General features: G+C 41.2%; 1 protein-coding gene across 1 annotated transcript in view; it reads left to right on the plus strand.

Annotated features, from left to right (window-relative positions):
• Window positions 1-20019, plus strand: part of XDH (xanthine dehydrogenase) — a 96637-nt gene that overhangs the window by 32008 nt on the left and 44610 nt on the right. Inside the window, exons 17-23 of the mRNA XM_049870223.1 lie at window positions 11567-11736; window positions 14211-14334; window positions 15863-15982; window positions 16655-16751; window positions 18346-18470; window positions 18601-18734; window positions 19325-19412. Coding sequence (XP_049726180.1) covers window positions 11567-11736; window positions 14211-14334; window positions 15863-15982; window positions 16655-16751; window positions 18346-18470; window positions 18601-18734; window positions 19325-19412 — 858 coding nt within the window. The remainder of the gene's footprint in view (window positions 1-11566; window positions 11737-14210; window positions 14335-15862; window positions 15983-16654; window positions 16752-18345; window positions 18471-18600; window positions 18735-19324; window positions 19413-20019) is intronic.

The raw sequence follows: 20019 nt of genomic DNA on the forward strand, positions 1-20019 counted from the left end.
GCAGAGAGCATGTGGTTAATATCAGGGGCCTTTGCAGGTCACATTTTCCTGAATAACAAATGATGCTGACCACTGGTGAATGACCAACTTGAATGGTATATATGTGCATAAAACTACTTGCCCCTACTAGGAAAATATCCAATGAAGAAAATGGGCATCATATTGATGTCAGTATAGATATCCCTCTCCTTCTCCCCCTCATTTGTCTAAATTTGTCTCTTGGGATTAGACTCCTATCATCACTTGTTCCTTAAATAAAAACAACATTTTCCATCTTCTGTTTTCTGGCCTCTCTTTGGGGCTAATACACAATACCAGAAGTCCTCTTCAGCACTTAAAAAAAGGAACTTTTTGAGAAATACTAGGCGGAGGGTCAGCAAACTTTTCCTCTAGAGGACCAGATAGCAAATATTTTAGGTTTTACAGGTCATACTACTTTTATAGCTACTCAACTCTGTGATTGTAGTACAAAAACAGCCAAAAACAATACATAAATGAATGAGTGTGGCTGTGTTCCAATAAAGCTTTATTTAGGTAGTAGACCATGTTTGGCCCATAGGCCAACTCCTGCCCTAGAGTGTAACGGTTGTAAGTGAAGACTCTGGGATCTGACTACCTGGATTTGAATCCAAACCCTGCCATTTTGTAGCTGTGCAAATGTGGACAAATTACAAACCCTCTCTGTGCTTCTTGGGCAAATTAATTACCTTCACTTGCAAATGGAGATAATGATACTACTTGTTTCATGGGGTGGTTTTGAGGATTAAATGAGTTACTACAAGTAGATTGCTTAGAATATTTCCTAGCACACTGTCAACACTCAATAACTATTAGAGGTATTAATATTACTTTGAAAAACAAACAAAAACTGACTTTTTATCATAGTTAATAAATTTTATAAAAAGTTTGGAAAGTACAAAAAAGCATAAAGAAGAAAATAAAAATCACACAAAATCATTTTTATATTTTGTTTACCTCTTCTTCAGTTTTTCCTATGCATATACAGGATACCACAGAGATATGGCTGGTTTGGTCCCAGACTGACAAAATACAGCAAGTCCATGAATATTTTGGTTTCCCAGTGGATATAGAAGTTATGTTTACACTATACTGTAGCCTATTAAGTGTAAAAAAAAAAAATCTAAAAAAATGTACATACCTTAATTAAAAAATACTTTGTTTCTAAAAAAAATGCTAACCATCATCTGAGCGTTTTTGCTGGCAGAGGATTCTGCCTCGATGTTAATGGTTGCTGCCTGATCAGAGTAGTGGTTGCTGAAGGTTGGGGTGGCTGTGGCAATTTCTTAAAATAATGAAGTTTGACACATCAGTTGACTCTTCCTTTCATGAAAGATTTCTCTGTAGCATGCGATGCTGTTTGATAGCATTTTACCTGCAGTAGAACTTCTTTCAAAATTGAAGTCGATCCTCTCAAACCCTGCTGCTGCTTTATCAACTAAGTTCATGTAATATTCTAAATCCTTTGTTGTCGTTCCAACAGTGTTCACAGCATCTTCACCAGGAGTAGATTCCATTTCAAGAAACTCTTTCTTTGCTCATCCATAAGAAGTAACTCCTCATCAGTTGAAGTTTTATCATGAAAACATATATATATATATTTTCCAACAATTCAGTCACATGTTCGGACTCTACTTCTAATTCTGGTTCTCTTGCTATTTCCACCACACCTGCAGTCACTTCCACCACTGAAGCCTTGAACCCCTCAAAGCCATCCTTGAGGGCTGGAATCAACTTCTTCCCAACTCCTGTTAATGTTGATATTTTGACCTCCTCCCATGAACCACAAATGTTCTTAATAGCATCTAGAATGGTGAATTCTTTCCAGAAGGTTTTCAATTTACTTTGCCCAGATCCATTGGAGTGATCACTACGTATGGCAGCTATAACATTATGAAATGCATTTCTTAAGTAATAAGACTGAGAGTCAAAATTACTCCTTGACCCATGGGCGGTAGAATTGATGTTGGGTTAGCAAGCATGAAAAAAAAAAAAAAAAAACCGTTAATCTCATTGTACATCTCCATCAGAGCTTTTCGGTGACCGGGTGCATTGTCAGTAATTTTGAAATTTTGAAAGGAATCTTCTTTTCTGAGCAGTAGGTCACAACAGCGGGTTTAAAATATTCAGTAAGCCATGTTGTAAACAGATGTGCTGTCATCTGGGCTTTATTGTTCCATTTATAGGGCACAGGCAGAGTAGATTTTGCATAATCCTTAAGGGCCCTAGGATTTTTCAAATGGTAAATGAGCACTGGCTTCAACTTAAAGTCACCAGCTGTAGTGGCCCCTAACAAGAGAGTTAGCCTGTCCTTTGAAACTTTGAAACCAGGCATTGACCTCTCCTCTCTAGCTGTGAAAGTCATAGATGGCATCTTCTAACATAAGGCTGTTCTGTATACATTGAAAATCCGTTGTCTAGCGTAGCCGCCTTCATTAGTTAGCTACACTAGATCTTCTGGATAACTTGCTGCAGCACTCGCTGCTTCACCTTGCACTTCGATTTTATAGAGACAGCTCCTTTCCTTAAACCTCACGAACCAACCTCTGCTAGCTTCAAACTTGCCTTCTGAGCTTTCTCATCTCTCTCAGCCATCATAGGATTGAAGAGAGTTAGGGCCTTGCTCTGGATTAGGTTTGGGTTTAAGGGAGTGTTGTGGCTGACCTGATCTTCTATCTAGACCACTAAAACTTTCTCCATATCAGCAAAAAAGCTGTTTCACTTTCTTATCATTTGTAAGTTTACTGGAGTAGCGCTTTTAAGCTCCTTCAAGAGCTTTTTCTTTGTATTCACAACTTCGCTAATTGGTGCAACAGGCCTAGCCTTTGGCCTGTCTTCCCTTTTGACATGCCACCCTCACTAAGCTTAATTATTTCTAGCTTTTTTTTTTTTTTTTTTGTACTTTAGATGAAGGGTTACAGAGCAAAATAGTTTCTCATTAAACAGTTAGCACACATATCGTTTTATGGCGTTGGCTAACAACCCCACAACATGTCAACACTCTCCCTTCTTGACCTTGGGTTCCCTATTACCAGCTTTCCTGATGCCTCCTGCCTTCTAGTACTTGCCCTTGGGCTGGTGTACCCTTTTAGTCTAACCTTTGGCTGAAGGGTGAACCTTGAGAATGACTCCATTACTGAGCTGATAAGGTGTCCGGGGGCCACATTCAGGGTTTCTCCAGTCTCTGTCAGACTAGTAAGTCTGGTCTTTTTTTGTAAGTTGGAATTTTGTTCTACGTTTTTCTCCACCTCTGTACAGGACCCTCTATTGTGATCCCTGTCAGAGCAGTCAGTCGTAGCCGGGCACTATCTACTTGTACTGGACTCAGACTAGTGGAGGCCATGGTAGATGTGGTCCATTAGTCCTTTGGACTAATCTTTCACTCGTTTATTTAGTTTTCTTCATTCTCCCTTACTCTCAAAGGGGTAAGACCAGTGGAGTATCTTAGACAGCTTCTCACAGGTTTTTAAGACCCCAGACACTACTCACCACCGTAGAATGTAGAACATTTTCTTTATATAGAATGTTATGCCAGTTGAGCTAGATGTTCCCTGAGACCATGGTCTCCACAGCCCTCAGCCCAGCAGTTTGGTCCCTCAGGGAGTTTGGATGTGTCTATGGAGCTTCCATGACCTTGCCTTGTACAAGTTGCACTGGCTTTCTCAGTACTGTGTACTGTCTTACCCTTCAACTTATCTACTGTCTCTTTATTTAGGGTTTTTCCATCCCCACCCCACCTCCCTCGTAGCCATCAAAGATTGTTTCTTTTTGTGTATAAACCGTTTCATGAGTTTTTACAGTAGTGGTCTCATGCAATATTTGTCCTTTTGTGCTTGACTTATTTCACTCTAGATTCATCCATGTTATGAGATGCTACACAGATTGATCATTCTTCTTTATGGATGCATAATACTCCGTTGTGTGTATATACCATAGTTCATTTATCCATTCATCTGTTGATGGGCATCTAGGTTGTTTCCATCTTTTTGCTATTGTGAACAATGCTGCAGTGAACAGGGGTGTGCAAATGTCTATTCATGTAATGACTCTTATTTTTCTAGGATATATTCCTAGGAGCAGGATTGCTGGATCGTATGGTACTTCTATTTCTAGCTTTTTAAGGAAGTGTCATATGGTTTTCCAAAATGGTTGTATCATTTTGCATTCCCACCAGCAGTGCATAAGAGTTCCAATCTCCCCACAGCCTCTCCAACATGTGTTAGTTACTGTTTTTTTTTATTATTATTCATGCCAGTAATGCTGGGGTGAGATGGTATCTCATTGCGGTTTTAATTTGCTTTTCTTTTTACTGGCTAGTGATCTCGAGCATTTCCTCATGAGTCTGTTGGCTGCTTGAATGTCTTCTTTGGTGAAGTGTCTATTCATTTCCTTTGCCCATTTGTTAATTTGATTATTTGTCTTTTTGCTGTAGGGGTGTAGGTTTTCTTATAGATTTTAGAGATTAAACCTTTACCTGATTTGTAAAAGCCAAATTTTTTCCCCCAGTCTGTAGGTTCTCTTTTTACTCTTTTGGTGAAGTCTTTTGATGAGCATAAGTGTTTAATTTTTAGAAGATCCCAGTTACCTAGCTTATCTTCTGGAGTTTGTGTGTTGTTGGTTATGGTTTGCATCCTGTTAATGCCATGTATTTCGGCCTCTACCATTGATCCTATTTTTTCTTCTATGAACTTTATAGTTTTTGGCTTTATATTTAGGTCTTTGATCCACTTTGAGTTAGTTTTTTTTTCCGTTAAGAATGATACTGGCTGTTGGTTTTTCATAGATGCCCTTCATTATGTTGAGAAATTTCCCTTCCGTACCTATTTTATTGAGACTTATTATCAGGAATGCGTGTTGGAATTTGTCAAATGCCTTTTCTGCACTGGTTGAGATGATCATGTGATTCTTTTCTTCTGTTCATGTGGTAGATTATGTTGATTGATTTTCTAATATTGAACCATCCTTATATACCTGGTATGTATCCTACTTGGTCGTAGTCATAGATTGAATTGTGTCCCTCAAAAATGTCTGTCAACTTGCTTGGGCCATGAGTCCCAGTATTGTGTGATTGTCCACCATTTTATGCGATTTCCCTTTGTGTTGTAAATTCTATCACTATGATGGAATGAGATGGATTAGTGGCAGTTATATTGATGGGATATGCAAGATTAGATAGTGTCTTCAGCCAATCTCTTTGAGATATGAAAGAGAAGCCAGCAGAGAGACAGGGGGACCTCATACCACCAAGAAAGCAGTGCCAGGAGCAGAGCGCATCCTTTGGACCTGAGGTTCCTGTGCTGAGATGTTCCCAGAACAAGGGAAGATTAATGACAAGGACCCTGCTCTGGAGCTGACAGAGAGAGGAAGACTTCCCCTGGAGCTGAAGCCCTGAAATTGGACTTGTAGCCAACTAGACAGGGAGGGAATAAATTTCTGTTCCTTTACCCACCCATTTGTGGTATTTCTGTTATAACAGCACTAGATGACTAAGACAGTCGTGGTGTATTATTTTCTTGATATGATGCTGAATTCTATTGGCTAGAATTTTGTTGAAAATTTTTGCATCTATATTCATGAGAGATATTGGTCTGTAATTTTCTTTTTTTGTGGTGTCTTTGCCTGGTTTTGGTATCAGGGTTATGCTGGCTTCATAGAACGAGTTCAGAAGCATCACTTCTTTTTCTATGTTCTGAAATAGTATGAGTAGTACTGGTGTAAGCTATTCTCTGAATGTTTGGTAGAATTCTCCGTGAAGCCATCTGGCCAGGGCTTTTTTTGTGGGGGAGTTTTTTTTTTTTTTTTTTTAATTACCTATTCAATTTCTTGTTATGAGTGTGTTCAGGTTTTCAACACCATTTTGTGTTAGCTTGGATAGGTAGTGTGTTTCTAGAAATTTGTCCATTTCCTCTAGGTTTTCAAATTGTTGGTGTGTAGTTTCTCATAATAGTCTGTTATGATCCTTTTTATTTCAGTTGGATCTGTTGTAATGTCCCCCATTTCATTTCTTATTTGCATTATTTGCATCCTCTCCTGTTTTTTTTCTGTCAGTTAGGCAAGTGGTTTCTCAATTTTGTTGACCCTTTCAAAGAACCAACTTTTGGTTTTGTTGATTCTTTGTATTGTTTGTCTATTCTCTATTTCTGCTCTAATCTTTATTATTTCCTTGCTTTTGGTGGCTGTGGGCTTCTTTTGCTGTTCTCTTTCTATTTGTTCAAGCTGTGTAGCTAATGTTTTGATTTTGTCCCTTTCTCCTTTTTTGATGTGTTCATCTATTGCTACAAATTGACCTCTGAGGACTGCCTTTGTTGTGTCCCAAAGGTTTTGGTGTAATGTGCTTTCATTGTCATCTGAGTCTAGGAATTTTTTGATTCTGTCTCTGATTTCTTCTATTGCCCAGTGGTTTTTAAGCAGGGTGTTATTCAGTTTCCATGTAATTGATTTTTTTTCTTGCTCTTCCTGTTGTTAATTTCTACCTTGAAGGTGTTATGGTCAGAGAAGATACTTTGTATTATCTCAGAGTTTTCCATTTTGTTGAGAGTTGCTCTGTGGACTAAGATATGATCTACTCTGGAGAATGTTCCATGTGGGTTGGAAAAGAATGTGTACTTTGCAGCTGTTGGGTGGAGCGTTCTGTGTATGTCTATGAGCTGAAGCTGATTGATTGTGCCCTTTAGCTCTTCTGTATCTTCGTTGAGTTTCTTTCTGGACGTTCTGTCTTTCACCGAGAGTGGCGAGTTGAAATCTCCTACTCTGGAACTGCCAGCTTCTCTTTTCATTGCTGTTAGAGTTTGTTTTATGTATTTTGGAGCACTGTCATTGGGCGTGTAGATGTTTATTATGGTTATGTCTTCATGATGGGTAGTCCCTTTAATCATCATATAGCTCCCTTCTTTGTGTTTTATGGTGGATTTTGTTTTAAAGGCTATTTTATTTGAGGTTAGTATTGCCCCTCTTACTCTTTTTTGGTAACTGCTTGATATATTTTTTTCCACTCTTTGAGTTTTAATAAGTTTATGTGTTTTTTTCTAAGGTGTGTCTCTTGTAGACAGCATATTGCTGGATCCTGTTTTTTTTTTTTTTTTATCCATTCTGTCACTCTCTGTCTCTTTATGGATGCATTTAAGCCCTTTACATTCAGTGTAATTATTGATACTAACTCAAAAATGATAGGTGTGAGTTTATTTCTGTCATTTTGTAGTGCTGATGTTTTCTTTGTTCTTATTCTCCTGTGCTGAATTCCTTTTGTTTATGGATTTTTTTTCCATGTCTTTTGTCTTGGTAGATTTTGTTTTTACTGAGACTTTATGTTTTTCTTCTTTATTTTGATGAGTAGATTTTTTTTTTTAGCTTTCTTTGTGGTTACCTTGAAATTTATCTTCCTCAAGTTTGAACCTGTCCATTATTACTTGGTATCGCCTTGCCTTCCTCTCCATTAGAAGGTTCTACACCTACACCATTTATTCCCTTTTTTATTGTTCTGACATTGCTGTCATTTACATATTAACCTCTCTGGTCCCCTATTGCAATTATTCTGATTTTGGATCATCCTTCAGAGTTCATTTCCTATGGTGGTATCTGGCTGGTATGATCTTGCATCCTAGATTCCGGCTGTTGTCTGATGTTGTTCTCAGACTGTAAGTTTGATTTGGTTTTTATATATTCCCTTAATTTCTGTTTATCTGGAAATGTCCTAATCTCACCATCATATTTGAACAAGTTTTACAGAATACATTATTCTTGGTTGGAAATTTTTTTTTTCAAGGTTTTATGTATGTAGTCCATTGCCTTCTTGTCTACATGGTTTCTGCTGAATAATCAGAGCTTAGTCTTATTGTTTCTCCTCTGTATGTGACTTTTTGTTTTTTTCTCAAGCTGATCTCAGGATTGTTTCTTTGTCTTTGGTTTTAGAGAGTATGATTATGATATGCCTTGGTGATTTTCTTTTGGGGTCTATCCTATATGGGGTTCATTGAGCTTCTTGCATGGTCAGCTTTTCATCTTTCATGATATTAGGGAAGTTTTCTCTCAGCAATTCTTCAATGATTCTGTGTGTTCCATTTTCTCCCCCTGTTCTGGAACTTCTATCATTTGCAAATTTTTGCTTTTGATTGTATCCCACAATAATTTTCAATGTTTCTTCATTCTTTTTTCAGAATTTTTCCTCAAACAGAGTTGTATCCACATGTTTGACTTCAATTTAAGTGACCCTGTCTTCCATTGTTTCAAACCTGCTCCTCAGCCCTTCTATGGCACTGTCCATTTCTGAAATCTTGCTGTTTACCTTTCGGATTTCTAATTGTTGTTTTTGTACGATTTCTAGTTGTGAATTTATGTTCACATTTTGTTCCTGTACTATTTTCCTGAATTATTCCATTTTTGTCTGTGTTTTCCATGAATTTGTCTGCCTTTTCTATGACTTTGTCTATTTTTCCTCATTTTTGTCTGCTTTTGGTTCAACTCTTTGATGGGTCTGAATATTAGAGATTTGAATTCCTTGTTAGGTAGTTCTAGTGCCTTTTTTTCTACTGGAACATCATCTGGTGTTTTATTTTGGACACATACTAGAACTACCATGTCCTGCTTTTTTCATATGTTTTGACATGATCTGCTGTCTTTGGGACATTCAGTAGTTATTTTCTTCATTTATTGATTGTAGATTTGTTTGTTTCATCATGCTTTTTTGTTTTATTTGGTCATGTCTGAGCAGGCAAGCTGTGCCTTCTTTGTTGTTTTCTCATCTGTGGGGACAATACTTTTCACCTCCTTGTCCAATGGACAGGGCCAGTCGCTCAGTTATGGTGCAGCAGAGCAGGTCCAGTTGAAAGGCAGGGGCTGGGATGGGCTGTTTGTGGCATGAACTAGGGCCAGCAGGGTGGGCTGGGAATCATCGCAGGGCAGGTTCTGGTAGGCCTTGCCTATGCTGCTCAGGGATGTGATGTTCAGCGCATGGTGCAGGTAGGCAGAAAGGAAGGTGGAGGTTGTGACATGTGGAGCTGAGACGGGTATGGGAAAGAGGAGAGAGAAACAGGAGCCAAAAACAAATTTTAAAAAAAGTGCTAAGAGAGCTTGCCATTGGAGTGGAGAGATAAGAAACAGAGAAAGGGAGGGGAAAAAAAGGAGAAAAAAAAGAAAAGGAAGAAAAATGATAATAAATAAACAAGAATTAGAAAAAAGAAAAGCCTCACAGATCCCACTGTTGCAGCTGCAAAGACTGGGAAAGTGGTTTCCAGGCCACGCAGTACAGCCTGGCTAGAAGGAGTATAGATGTCACACAGTGCAGGTATTCAGGGGATGGGAAAAGAAGGTAAGTATAGAGAGATGAGAAACTGAGAAAAAAAGAAAAAAAATTCCCTCAGGGATCCCACCATCATGTCCACACAGACTGGAGATGTGGCTCCCAAGCCGCGTAATACAGCCTGGCTAGAAGGGGCTCCAAAGCTGTGAAAAGAAAAAAGAAACAAAGAAAGAAAACAAAACAAAGCAAAAAAGAAGAAGAAAGCCCTGGGGATCCCACCAACATAGCAGTGTGAGCTGGAGAAGCAATTCCCCAGTCCAGTGGTGCTTCACAGCCTTTCAAGAAGAGGCAAAGATAGCACATGGAGCCAGATGTTCAAGAGAAAGGAGAGGGAGGTGTTGAAAGGCACAGAAGAAACCAAAAGAAGCAGAAAAAAGCAACACCACCAGAAAATAGCACTCTGGGAGCAGAGCAGTGTGGGCCAGGTGAATTCAAGCAGCAAGGGGCTGAAGCCAGTGCCTCCCGGCTAAGAGACTGTGGCAGGCAGGAAGCAGAGGAGGCTGAGCAGTGGTGGGGGGGAGGGGTGTTAGGGGGGTGGGAAAGCATATATCACTGGTTACTGGGTGCACTGTCTCCTGCTGGGAGCTCCTTGAAGCTGCTTTGTGATACTCCCTGATCACCAATCTCCAATGTGAGCAGCTTGAATGTAAGCGGCACGGACCCTGCACTTCCCAGCCAGCTGAGTGACTGCAGCAAGCTATGAAGCAGGGGAAGTTGAGCAGGGAGCAGAAGAACGGGGCGGGGGGTGGGGGGTAGAAAGCATAAGTTGCTGGTTACCCGGTGTTCCATCTCCTGCTGGGATCTCCGTGAAGCTGTTTTCCCTTACGCTCTGTCTGCTGATCTTTGACAGGAGTACAAAACAGTGAATCTGTGCTGCACTAGCTGATAGGGGACCTCTGCATGTATCTCTCCTCACTCTCTGTTCTCTGTCAGTTTCTTGTTCCATTTGGTGCTTGGCTGAGTTCCTTATCTCTTCACTTGACATTTAGGGGTTCCAGGATTGATGTTTGTCTCGGTTTTACTTAGTGTTTCAGGTCTTTGCTGTGGAGGGATGGCGTGGTGCTTCCATGTATAGTGCCATCTTGGCCGGAAGTCTATTTCTACCTTTTGATTTAAAGTGAGAATTGTGGGATTCTTCCTTTCACTTGAACACTTAGAGGCCATTGTGGGGTTATTAATTGGCCTAATTTCAATATCTGTCATGTCTCAGGGAATAGGAAGGCTTGAGTAGAGGGTTAGAGATGGGGGAATGGCAGGTAGGTGGATCAGTCAGAATATACAAAATATTTATTGATTAAGTTTGCCATCTTATATGAGTTCAGTTCATGGAGCCCCCAAACAATTTCAGTAGTAACATCAAAGATCACTGGTCACAGATTACCACAACAAATACAACAATAATAAAAAAAATTTGGAAATATTGTGAGAAATACAGAAATGTAACACAGAGACAAAAAGTGAGCACATGCTGTTAGAAAAATGGTGCCGATAGACTTGCTGGATGTAGGGTTTCCACAAACCTTTAATTTTTAAAAAATGCAATATCTGTGAAGTGCAATAAAATGATGTATGACTGTATGGACATGTATATAATACTATACAATATATACTTTTTTTCTACAGAATTAGTATCATTATATATTTTTCAAAAAAACCCATTGCCATTGAGTCAATTCTGACTCATAATGACCTATAGGACAGAGGAGAACTCCCCTGTAGACTTTCCAAGGAGGAGCTGGTGGATTCGAGTGGCCAACCTTTTGGTTAGCAGCCAAGCTCTTAACCTCTGTACCACTAGGGCTCTGTACTACATCACCAGGGCTCCAAAATCATTATATATACATACACAATGTTTTATATCCAATTTTTACACTTAACATGAGCATTCTTTCCTTCTAATTAACACTCTTTAAAAGTAAACTTTAATGGTTGCATACTATGCCATTGTATGAATATAAAAAAATATAGCATAAATTATTTACCCAGTCCCCAACCTCTGGACATTTAGGTTCCTCTCCCTCTCTCTCACTTTTTTGTTTCTTCCTTTATACAGTGATCCTATACCACCCATCAATTACTTCTTACGTGTCTTTCTGTTTCCTCCTGCTCTGTGACCCCCCTGCCATCTCCATTCTTACTCCTCAGGTTTGCTTTGCCATTTGGCCTGAAGCTCTGTCTCCACAGTTCCCCTGGGGCTTCTAGGGAAGCAGTGTCCTCAGTAGTTCAGGCCAACTTGTGATCATGTTGTTCCAGGAGGTGCCCAAGGGACAGTCAGAGGAGGACATGGTGGGCCGGCCCTTGCCTCACCTGGCTGCCACCATGCAGGCATCCGGCGAGGCGGTGTACTGTGACGACATCCCTCGCTATGAAAATGAGCTGTATCTCCGGCTGGTCACCAGCACCCAGGCCCATGCCAAGATCAAGTGAGTGTAGGAAGGGGAGGAGGGTTCTGGGGCCACCTTGAGGCTTGTGCTCCCAGCTAGGCACTGAAGATAGAAAAATACCAATGCTCTTTCAGGGCCTTCCAGTCTAGGGAGGAAGACAGGGCAATCATCTTTGAACATCACAGTCTGGAGAGAAGCTGGAGAAGTTAGGGCCTCTGGTGCTGGGGAGAGGTCTGCTTCAGGAAGACTGAGAGAGGGTGAAAGTGGAGAGTTAGGCAGGGGCCAGATTAGGAAAGACCTGATGCACTAACAGGAAGATTATACTTTGCCCAAAAAAGCAGTTAGGGGGTACTAAAAGGCTTTTAGTGGAATAAGATTAGATTTGCATTTTGGATATTTGCTAAACTTAAATGCAAAATTCCAGGAGAACTTGAGTCAGACTAAATGCAAGAATGTGGTCTTTAATTCTGACAGATCTGGGTTTGAATCCCTCCCTGCTCCATTGTTTAGTGATTGCAACTTGGCCTGAGTGCTTAAACTCCCAAGTTTCCCCATCTATAAAAGGGTGTTCAGGTTAGTAATAGAGTATGTGAAGCACCTAGCCCAGAATAGTCACTCGTGTACCATTGTTGAACTTGGAGAGCCTGAGCAGCACGAATTACTACTTCTATTGTTGTTGAGGGCTGTTGAGTAGATTTTTGACTCATAGTGACTTCATGAGACAGAATAGAATGGCTGCATAGGGTTTTCTTGGCTATAACATTTACGGAAGCAGATCGCTGGGTCTTTTCTCCCATGGACCTGCTGGGTGAGTTTGAACCACCAACCTTGTGGTTAGCAGCCAAGTGCTTAACCATTGCACCACCAGGATTCTTCTATAAAAATAATAATCCCTAATATTCATATGGCACTTACTGTTTGCTGCCCCTTGTTTAAAGAATTTTGCATATATTGGCTCAGTTATTCCTCACAACAACCCTGTTATTATCTCCACATTCCACTTGAGGAAACTGAGGTGCAGGCAGGATAAATCACTTGCCCTGGATCACACAGCTGGTAAGTGGCAGAGCTGGCATTTGAAGCCAAACAGTATTATCTACTGTCCTGCGTTACCTGCAGATGTTCAAGGCAGAGGACTGTGAGCTGCTTTTCCCAATGAGCAAGAGACACATACCATACTGAGTGTAACATCCTGGAAAAATCCTCCCTCAGGCCCTGCCACTACATGGATTAGGAATCAGATCTTTGGTCTTTTCTCTGCCTGCTGATCCTAGCCTGGAAACAGGCTGTATAAATGGTGAAGCAGATAGAGATAAAATTTAACAGACAAATTCTTCCAGGTCAGTGGAAAAAAAAAACCTATGTTCAAGTTGATATGGTTGCTATGTATGTGGTGTAGTTCATTAATCTCTGTCCTTGACTGGAGGCTGTATTAACATATCCTGATTATCATAACTAACATCATCTCCACTCAAACAACTTTGCTCCATCCAAGCAGTGTCTGAATGGATGAGGAAGATTAGGCAGACATGTAGTAACTGCAACAACCTGACAGTGTGGTAGGGCAGAAATGGCACTGACTGAGCCACTCTTCATACATTTTAGCTAGTTACTGTGTTGAGTTGATTCTGACTCCTGGCGACCCCATGTGTGTAAGAGTAGAACTGTGCTCCACAGGATTTTCAATGGCTGATTTTTCTGAAGTAGATCTCTGAGACTTTCTTCAGAGATCCCTCTGGGTGGACCTGAACCTCTGACATTTTGGTTAGCAGCTGAATACATTAACTGTTTGTACCACCCAGGAACTCCCCTTGTACCTTACCTCAATTCTAGTCCCAGTTATGCTGCTTTCTGGGCAGGTAATTTTGGACAAGGTACTCAACTTCCCTGTGCTTGAGTTTCCCTAAATGTAAAATGAGGATAATGATAATCACATTTGGGTGTGCTTGTAAGGATTTAACTGTTTGGAAGGCAGTTGGTACTTCATAGCAGTTTCCATACCTTTTCCCTGAGGTGCCTCTGCCCTATTTCTCCATGAGAGCATTGGCCAGAGTGATCAGGACATGGTTTGGACTGCTAATTGATAAACTCTTCTAGCCTTCCCCTTTGAGGTCTGTATTGCCTAATTATATCTGGGATGCCCTGTCATGCTGGGGTAGCACCACTAATGTGGCATGGGTAATTCAGCTGTGTGAAAATGTTCAAGGTCGTTGAATCTGTGGTACAATAAGAGACCTAATGTGCTCTCTAGGGACAGGCCTATTTTATTGCCTTGCATCCCTGGTAGCATTCAACACAGTGCCCTGAACATGGGAAGCATTTAATCAGCATTTACAGGCTAGAATAGAATGGAATGCAATAGAATGGAATGGAACAGAATGCAATAGAAAGTGGATATAGGAGAAGTTAAGGTGGAGGGAATACCAGCAAAATGAAGACTGTGTTATCCAATTAGGTGACTAGTTTTCTGCTTTATTTTCATGTGTGGCCCCTCACACTGCTCTTTTTTGCAGGTCCATAGATACTTCAGAGGCTCAGAAGATCCCTGGGTTTGTTTGCTTCCTCTCAGCTGATGATGTTCCTGGGAGTAACATAACTGGACTTTTTAATGATGAAACAGTCTTTGCAAAGGATAAGGTATGTCTTGAATTTTAATTCCTCCATACGAAGCAGGTGGAATGAGTGTTAAGTTTTAACTTTTGGTCATTCCTCCAAATACCTAATCTTGAAAAGATTATACATTTTCAATATTGCAGACATCATCCAACTGGCAAATATTAAGGACAATCGGCAAAGGGATAGAATACGCCTGGAAATATTTTTTAGCCTTAAATTAATTTTTTTGTTTATTTAATTGATAACTGCTAGTTTTACATAGTAGCATGACTCCATACTAAAGTGGCATTAAAAAAAGGCTAGTGATTGTACTTGAATTTATAATCTAGTGCTTAAGGGTATATTATGCCCCTTTATTATAAAAAAAGAAAAAGCAAGAATACATTAAACAAAGCAGACAAAAAAATCACAATATCACCATTATGTGTATTGATATTTCACTTATATGAAAGTTTATCTATAAATCTCAACTAAGTGAAATTCTGACCCCCCCCAAATTTCTGAACATACAAGGTAGCTGTTATAAAAATCCATAAACTTTACAATTCTAATTCAGATCAAATGTTGCAAATTTAGAGGTGTACAGGTATTGTTTCAGGGAGAGTTTGCCTCATTATTAATGAAAAAGTGAGAGACCAAAAAAACTATAAACATGAGCCACAATGACTCCAGGAAAAGAGAACTTGATAGAGGAACAACTGCTTTACAAACTTTAAGAGCCCTTAAGAGCATTGCTAGCACTTTAGTTAGTGAGAGTCAGCCAGATTCAAGAACCACTGCACTAAACAACCTAGTCAATAAGTTAATGGGTCATCCAGAAACATTTATCATTTGCTTGCATGCAAAGTATTGTTTCCTATTGTCAGTAACCTCATATTACAAAGTGATGGGTTGAACAACAATTTTTTGCTGTTTATTTGAGGATATTGGATGAAAATTATCCCTAAAGGAGATCCATTAAACTTTTATGGAAAGCAGATAATTAAAAGAAAACAAGAGTTATCTGGGAAATAGCACATAAAAGAGAGGGTGAAGTGAAAAGAAAATTAAATGTGGAGTCAAAACCTAAGATCTAGGCATGATCTAGTAACTAGCCAAGTGTGACCTTGCCTTCTGAGTCTGAATGTATTTTTATGAGGAACAAGGGGATTGCAGCAGATCCAAGATGACAAATACACGTCATGTTGCCATTCCTCCCATTCTGGTCATGGCAGACATCACTGGTCAATCACTACATTCCATCTGGTGCAGATTTTTAACCAGCTCCCAGTGCTAAATATGTAATCAGAATTGACCCTTGAGATAAAATCCATTTGCCGTCTTGATGCTAGGATCTCTAATTCCTAGTCCAGCTCTATAGATCATAACCACTTATGAAGACATACAAAACTCCACGTAATAGGATAAGGAAACCAAAAGACCTCAGGACATTCCTAAAATATGTCTTAATAGGAGTTTGTGGGGCAGGGACTTTTGTTGCCATTTGAACAAAATAATTTTCTTCCTGAGGGACTCAATTATCTTTTGAATTATCTGGCTCTGTACCTAGGTGACTTGTGTTGGGCACATCATTGGTGCTGTGGTTGCTGACACCCCAGAACATGCACAGAGAGCAGGTCAAAGAGTGCAAATCACCTATGAAGAACTTCCATCCATTATCACAATCGAGGTAACTGAGAACAAGCTGCCTGTGCAGAGTAGCGAGCTCCCTGTTTCTAGAGGAACATTCATTAGGATACCCTAGAGATTTATAGGTGTGAGACTGCTGACTGAAAGGTTAGAGGTTTGAGTACACCTACAGATGCCTTGAAAAAAAGGTTTCATGATCTACTTCTGAAAATTCAGCCATTGAAAATTCTATGGAGCACAGTTCTACTCTGACACACATGGGGTCGCTTTGAGTCAGGATTGACTCAACAGCAACTTTTTTTTTTTTTTTGGAAGATTTGGGCAGTGGCTGGGGATTTGGTGGATGGGTTTTAAAATCTCTTCCAGCACTGGGACTCTTTGGAACTATGAAACATTTCCCATCATGATCCTAGGCTCACTCCTCTAATGGCCAAACTGGATTCCTCCCTCCCCAAATTTCAGCCCCAGTAGGCTCCCTGCAGAATTCATTGCTTTTTCTGAAGGTTCAGGGTTGTCCATCTATTCTGAGGAAATCGAAGAACATGATTCCCTGGGCTACAAGAGAGCTTACTTTAATCCCATATATGAAGCTTATAGAGATTCATATGTGAGAAGAGAGAGGCAACAATTCAGAGAGCTTCTTTTTCCACAGTCAGAAACCACCATTTTCCCCCCGAAAGACAAATTACTGAAGCTTCTTTTTGATCCTTAGGATGCTATAAAGAACAACTCCTTCTATGGCCCTGAGCTGAAGATTGAGAAAGGAAATCTCAAGAAGGGGTTTGCTGAAGCAGATAATGTTGTTTCAGGTACAGCAGCTGTACCAAGTAGTAATGGGGATGGGGAGGAGACTGTAGAGGGAAAGCTCTGGTTTTAGAATTAAATTCAAGAGATTGACCTTGGACGCTGAGCAAGTGAAGTGTGTTCTTATTATACAAGAGAAAGTGTCTTAGTTTCTTGGTGCTGCTATAACAGAAATACCACAGGTGAGTGGCTTTAACAAACAGAAATTAATTTTTTCATAGTTTAGGAGGGTAGAATTAGCAATTCGGGGCACTGGCTCTAGGGGAAAGCTTTCTCTCTTTGCTGGCTGTGGGGGAAACTCCTTGTCTCTTTTCAGCTTCTATTCCCTCGGTTCCTTGGTGATCTTCATGTAGCATGGCATCTGTCTTCCCCCATCTAGCTGTGTTTCTTTGCTGCTGTGCCTAATTTGCTCCTTTTATATCTCAAACGTGATTAATTCAAAGCACACCTTACACTGATACGGCCTCATTAACATATAAAGAAACCCCTATTTGCAAATGGGATTGTATCACACATATAACAGTAGGATTTACAAACATGTATTTTCGGGGCGGGGGGATCCCTGGTGGTGTAGTGGTTAAGTGCTACGGCTGCTAACCTAAGGGTCGGCAGTTCTAATCTGCCAGGCACTCCTTGGAAACTCTGTGGAGCAGTTCTACTCTGTCCTATAGGGTTGCTATGAGTCGGAATCGACTCGACTGCACTGGGTTTGGTTTTGGTTTGGTGTTTTGGGGGGACACAATTCAGTCCAGACAGAGTCCCTGTGCTGTTTATAACAAAACAGCAGACAGTTGACTGGGAAAAATCTCTAGTCATTTTAACTACAGTCTCCTTCCTCTAGGCTGGATATGCCTAAGTGATTCTAGAGAGAGAGCGGTGTATTCCAATCTGGAAGATTGTCAAGGGGAGGTAAAATGGCTGCTGGTGCCTGACCAGCCCTGGATCTGTCAGACCTCTGGCCACACAGACTCCTAGCCCCTTACCATCTGCCTGAAGACAGTCCCTACCAATTCTCAGCTAGGGCTCTCCCCTCCCCCCAGCCTCCCTCCCTCCTTCTCCCTTTCTCTCTGACACTGTGACACAAGGTCCATAGCTCTCACCCTAGGACAAGGCTGCTGAATGATAAGTCCTCTCCTGGAATTTTCTTCTAGATTGTTGTGCATTGCTCAGTCAGCGCATTGCACTCACACACACCCAGCACTGCACTAGTAAGGCCACTCTCCAACATACCTGATAACTGCGGTTATTGAAGATGCTTTCGTGTTCAGCCTTCTACTCATATCTGTTCATTCCTTCTTTACCTTTTCCAAAATTTCACAATGAGAATCTTGAAAAGTCTCTGTCCTCTCTGGCTGCAGTGAGAAGAGAGCTTAGCCCTGATGCATTTCAATGTCGTTCTTTTTTCTTTATTGGGAGGAAACCTCAGCTTTCAGATGGCTAAGCCCCCCAAGCCTTTCCACCCCAGCCATGGAACCAAGAAATTACCTGTGAGCAGTTGGCTCCAGCCCAGAGTACTTGGCAGAGTCTGCACTCTTCCTAAACAAACTTTCACCCTCTGCAGCACTGGGCTCATGGTGGGATGTCTCCTTGCTCCCCCAGGTGAGTTTTACATTGGTGGCCAAGAGCACTTCTATCTGGAGACTCACTGCACCATTGCTGTCCCAAAAGGCGAGGAAGGGGAAATGGAGCTCTTTGTATCTACACAAAACACCATGAAGACCCAGGTAGAGGTCCTGTGGGAGTTAACTTCAGAATCAAGGAATTCAGAATTTCCACAGTAACAGGCCTGTGCACACTGGCATGAAAGAAGTTCAAATGATGCGTTGAATGAAAGTGTTTTTCTTTCGCCCATAGAGCTTTGTTGCAAAAATGTTGGGGGTTCCAGCAAACCGGATTTTGGTCCGAGTGAAGAGAATGGGAGGAGGCTTTGGCGGGAAGGAGACTCGGAGTACTCTGGTGTCCACAGCAGTGGCCCTGGCTGCACACAAGTGAGTTCCAAGGCCCATTTCTCCCAGCAGCCCCAGAACAAGGCCACCTGTGCCTGGAAGGCTCTCTTGAGTTTTCCACTTTTTGAATTCTCACAGCCCTCTGTTTTTAGAAATCTATGGCATGGTGGGAGGAGAGTCCCTGGGTGGTGCAAACAGTTAATGTATTTGCTGCTGACCAAAAAGTTGGAGGTTCGAGTCTACCCAGAGTCTCCTCAGAAGAAAGGCCTGGCGATCTACATCTGAAAAATCAGCAATTGAAAACCCTGTGGGGCACAATTCTATTCTGACACACACAGCATCCTTATGAGTTAGAATCGACTCAATGGCAACTAGTTTTGGATTTTAGGGTATTGGGGTATGAATAATGTCACCTATTTCTTCTTTCTGTTCGGATCCATGTGTCTACATCCTATCTGCCCTGCCTGGCTGTGAGCTCCCCAAGGGGAAGGGCATGCCTTATATCCTTACATCTCCTCTGGGTTCAGCATTGTGCCAGGTGGAAAAAGAAGGCTTCCTTCCACCTTGAGACCCACAGGGCTGGGCTTTTTTGAAAGGCTCAGTGGTGTTTATACTATGAGAAACTCCCTCAGGACTGGCCGCCCCGTTCGCTGCATGCTGGACCGTGATGAGGACATGCTGATAACCGGTGGCAGACATCCTTTCTTGGCCAGATACAAGGTTCTAAATGTTTGGGACTATGCCAGGGTGGGCAGGGTCTGTAGATGAAGGCCCAGGGATCCTGGGCTGCATTCTTACTCTTTGCATGACTGTCTGTGGTTCAAAGAAGAAATAGAAATGAAATAAATTCAAATAGGCTGAGGGCATAGAGGGGAAGTGCTGGGGGAAGCTGGTGGGCCACTTCCCAAGAGATGTCACAGGGTGGTGTTCACTCCTTTTGTGAATTTGCTAAGGTCCAGTCAGGCTCCAAAACATAATTGTCAGCAAATCTATACTAAAGCTATCACTTAGGGTGCCTTAATGTTAACATGTTCACAGCCTGATGTAAAGTAAAAATCAGAATGACCACTTAGTAATTTACAATGAGAAATTAAACTTCCCTGGGGCTTGGATGAACACAAGTTTTTACGTTGCCAGAGCATGAATGCTGGACACTGCCCAAGTTACTTGCTGGGCCACTCCTTTCTGGGCTTCAATGGATGATGAGTTCCTGTGCTGATCTTTCCCTCTACACAGTAGTAGAGCCTTACAGGCCTTAGTCCAGCTCTGTGAACCTGGGAGCCTTCTCTCTTCATGAGCTGGCTTTGAACAGCCCCCCTTGGACCTA

Source organism: Elephas maximus, chromosome 26, assembly GCF_024166365.1.
Source record: "Elephas maximus indicus isolate mEleMax1 chromosome 26, mEleMax1 primary haplotype, whole genome shotgun sequence".
NCBI lineage: Eukaryota > Metazoa > Chordata > Mammalia > Proboscidea > Elephantidae > Elephas > Elephas maximus.